This window comes from Octodon degus, unplaced genomic scaffold (genome assembly GCF_000260255.1).
Source record: "Octodon degus isolate 3935 unplaced genomic scaffold, OctDeg1.0 scaffold00096, whole genome shotgun sequence".
Lineage (NCBI taxonomy): Eukaryota > Metazoa > Chordata > Mammalia > Rodentia > Octodontidae > Octodon > Octodon degus.
Window position 1 is genome coordinate 4,822,549 of NW_004524672.1, and position 2,765 is coordinate 4,825,313.

Below are 2,765 nucleotides of genomic sequence, written 5' to 3' on the forward strand. Positions count from 1 at the left end.
TTCATCTTGCTCTTCAGTCGGCAAGGGAAACTGCGGCTGCAGAAATGGTACACCACCCTCCCCGACAAAGAAAGAAAAAGGATCACCAGGGAAATCATTCAGATCGTTCTCTCTCGGGGCTACAGGACCAGCAGTTTTATTGACTGGAAGGAGCTGAAACTTGTTTATAAAAGGTGTGAGTACTTTGTGACAACGGAATGTGCTATGGGTACTTGGGCTTGTCCTCAGCAGACACACTGCAATGTCAGCGCCATCATTTCCCATGAGTTCTGAAGCCTGGAGCCCAACGTCTGTAGCAGCAGATTAACTAGTCAAGAACTCTCATTTACTGAAGTGGCTTTGGGATGTTAGAGTGGATTCTAAATATGTCCTCTATATTTTGGTAATGCATACATGAGTTTGAGAAATATTTTATGAGCACTTGGTACATTCCTGGCATTGTCTTTATGTCTGTGGCTGCAAGCAATGAACAACACAGTGTTCCTGCTCTTCCAGAATGTTTGCTTATTAAGTAAAGAGATAAAATCTTTTCATTTAGTGACAAATGCTATGGGGAAGTGCAGGCTAGTGGGTAGCAAGATGGAGACTTTGTTCATTGGGTGACTTTCAGTATAGTTTTTCATACTCATGGGTCACAGTAATTGAGTGGTCAGGAGTGTACACAGGACTCCTGTTCAGACCTTCCTGGCTTTATAGCCTAAATATTTTTTATCATGTCTGCCTGATATGGCAGGACCCTGAAAAGAACTTCCGCTCATAATTGAGAACACTGAGGCCGCAGAGATTTGTCCAGAAACACACAGGTCATTGATGCCTCATCTGGGGCCAGACTGCGTCCAGCCTGATCCTGCATCCATTGGCTTTCAGGAAGAAGTGACATACCAGAAATGTCCTTGCAGAAGATTCTCATAAAACCCTATAAGAAAAAGAGGCAGACTGCATTTTACAAAGGCCAGTTAGAAGCTAGAAAGAGGCATGAACAAAGTTGGTTATCATGGGCTTGGCTATCAAAGCCCTGATCATAGCTTTTCAAGGTAAAATTATGTTGGGAGCACTACATATATTCAACCCAAATGACCCACCCAGTGCAGTATTTGTATATATTCCATGTTATATTTGGGGAGGATATTTGCTGTGCTGAATAACGACGTCATTTTTGGATGGAGAGAATCTCTGGAGAAGAGGAGGTGACTTCGCATACTCATTGGGGAAATCCTTCTGTAGCTTGTTTAATGTCTCATCCTATTTGCTTTCTTTATGTTTTTCTTTTCAAGGTATGCTAGTTTATATTTTTGCTGTGCAATAGAAAACCAAGACAATGAGCTCTTGACACTAGAGATTGTGCATCGGTATGTGGAGTTGCTGGACAAATACTTTGGAAATGTAAGTGTTCTTCTGGTCTATTAGGATCAGCCACAGTCTTCATCTCAGCTCTTCAGTTTCACCTCTCAGTTCCTTCTCTCTCTGTGTCTAACATAAACATTGCATTTGTACCAATGATTATGTCTGTCTGTCTTGGATCAGGATCTGGGCTTTCTTCCAATATGTGGTTCTTAGCAAAGACTCGCTGGAGACCTTATTTTAGTGAACCCGAATTCAACTGTGAAGCATTTCTTGAATACTTTTTCTCTTATTCTTCATTGGCTGGGTCACCTCTTTTCTCTCTTAAATTTTTATCTATTCTCTGGCTTTTTCCCTCAGCTACAAATATTCTTTAGTATTATTAATGCATAAGGAAAAAAATGGCATGCAAAATCCCCAAATCATATCACTTCTGGTTGTTCTAGAATCTTTTTTTTGCATTGGCTTCCGGGTTGTACCATACCAGTAGTAGATTATAGCTGCCCCAGTCTGCAGCAGTGGATTTTACCTCTACTGTGTCAAGGAGATCCTGTCACCCCAAGGCCTCCTCCAGGCCACACCACCCACAGCGTTCCCATTTGCCCCTCTCAGCAGCTCTGCTGCGTCGCTCCTCGCAGTGTTGTCTTCAGGTTCTCTCCTCTTTGTTTTGCTGTGGCACTGCTCTCTGCAGTTGCCTGTCCTGTGGATATGGAGGCTGCTGCTTGGAAGCTCCCTTCCTGCTCTCATTTCTTAAGTGTCTGGCTTTTCCTCTTCCCCTCCCGGTGTGCCTGCTCACTCTTCTGGAAACCTGGGCCGGGGGGCTGTTGTCCTCGCCGGTGATGGTGCTCCTGTTTTGAAAATCTGATCTATCTTGTTGGAATATACTGTGTTACAGGATCCTCCTGTGCAAAAGGACACAATTTCATTTGTTTTTCTCTTTCCGTTCCTAGACTGTGCCTTTGCTTATTCAAATTAGACTAAAATTCATCTTCTTTCTATCACTAGTATAGATTTACTAGTCTCTGATTTCAGTGTTGCTTTTCTTTTAACTTTTGTGTTTGGCCTTTAAGCATAGGTCTAGCTGTGGCATTCCTTCACAGCCACTTTTGATCACTGGTAGGAATACAATTCATACCTCCAAGGTTGGGGTCTAAACTTTCAAAACACTGGTCCTGATCCTGCCTCCAGCCCTGCCACCCCCTTCATAGAGCACTATCGCCAGTGTTCCAGGGCTTGGGTCAGTGAGGAACATCCCTAATCGCCACAGAGCTGCCTGGCCACTAAGGTCTGAGTCCCTGAGATGTGCAGCTTAGAACCTATTTGGGGCAAGATTTTAGCAGATACTTTAGAAACAGTTGATCCGTGTCACCATTTCAAGAAATAAGTCCTTGGATTTGAAAAGCAGTTTTCCTCGCAGGAATATT

The 2,765-nt window shown here is 43.3% G+C and overlaps 1 protein-coding gene across 1 annotated transcript in view; it reads left to right on the forward strand.

Moving 5' to 3' along the window:
* The window catches only part of Ap1s3 (adaptor related protein complex 1 sigma 3 subunit), a 70,754-nt gene that overhangs the window by 52,460 nt on the left and 15,529 nt on the right, over positions 1–2,765 (forward strand). The window contains exons 3-4 of the mRNA XM_004638233.2: positions 1–173; positions 1,275–1,383. Of these exons, the coding sequence (XP_004638290.2) occupies positions 1–173; positions 1,275–1,383 (282 nt within the window). The remainder of the gene's footprint in view (positions 174–1,274; positions 1,384–2,765) is intronic.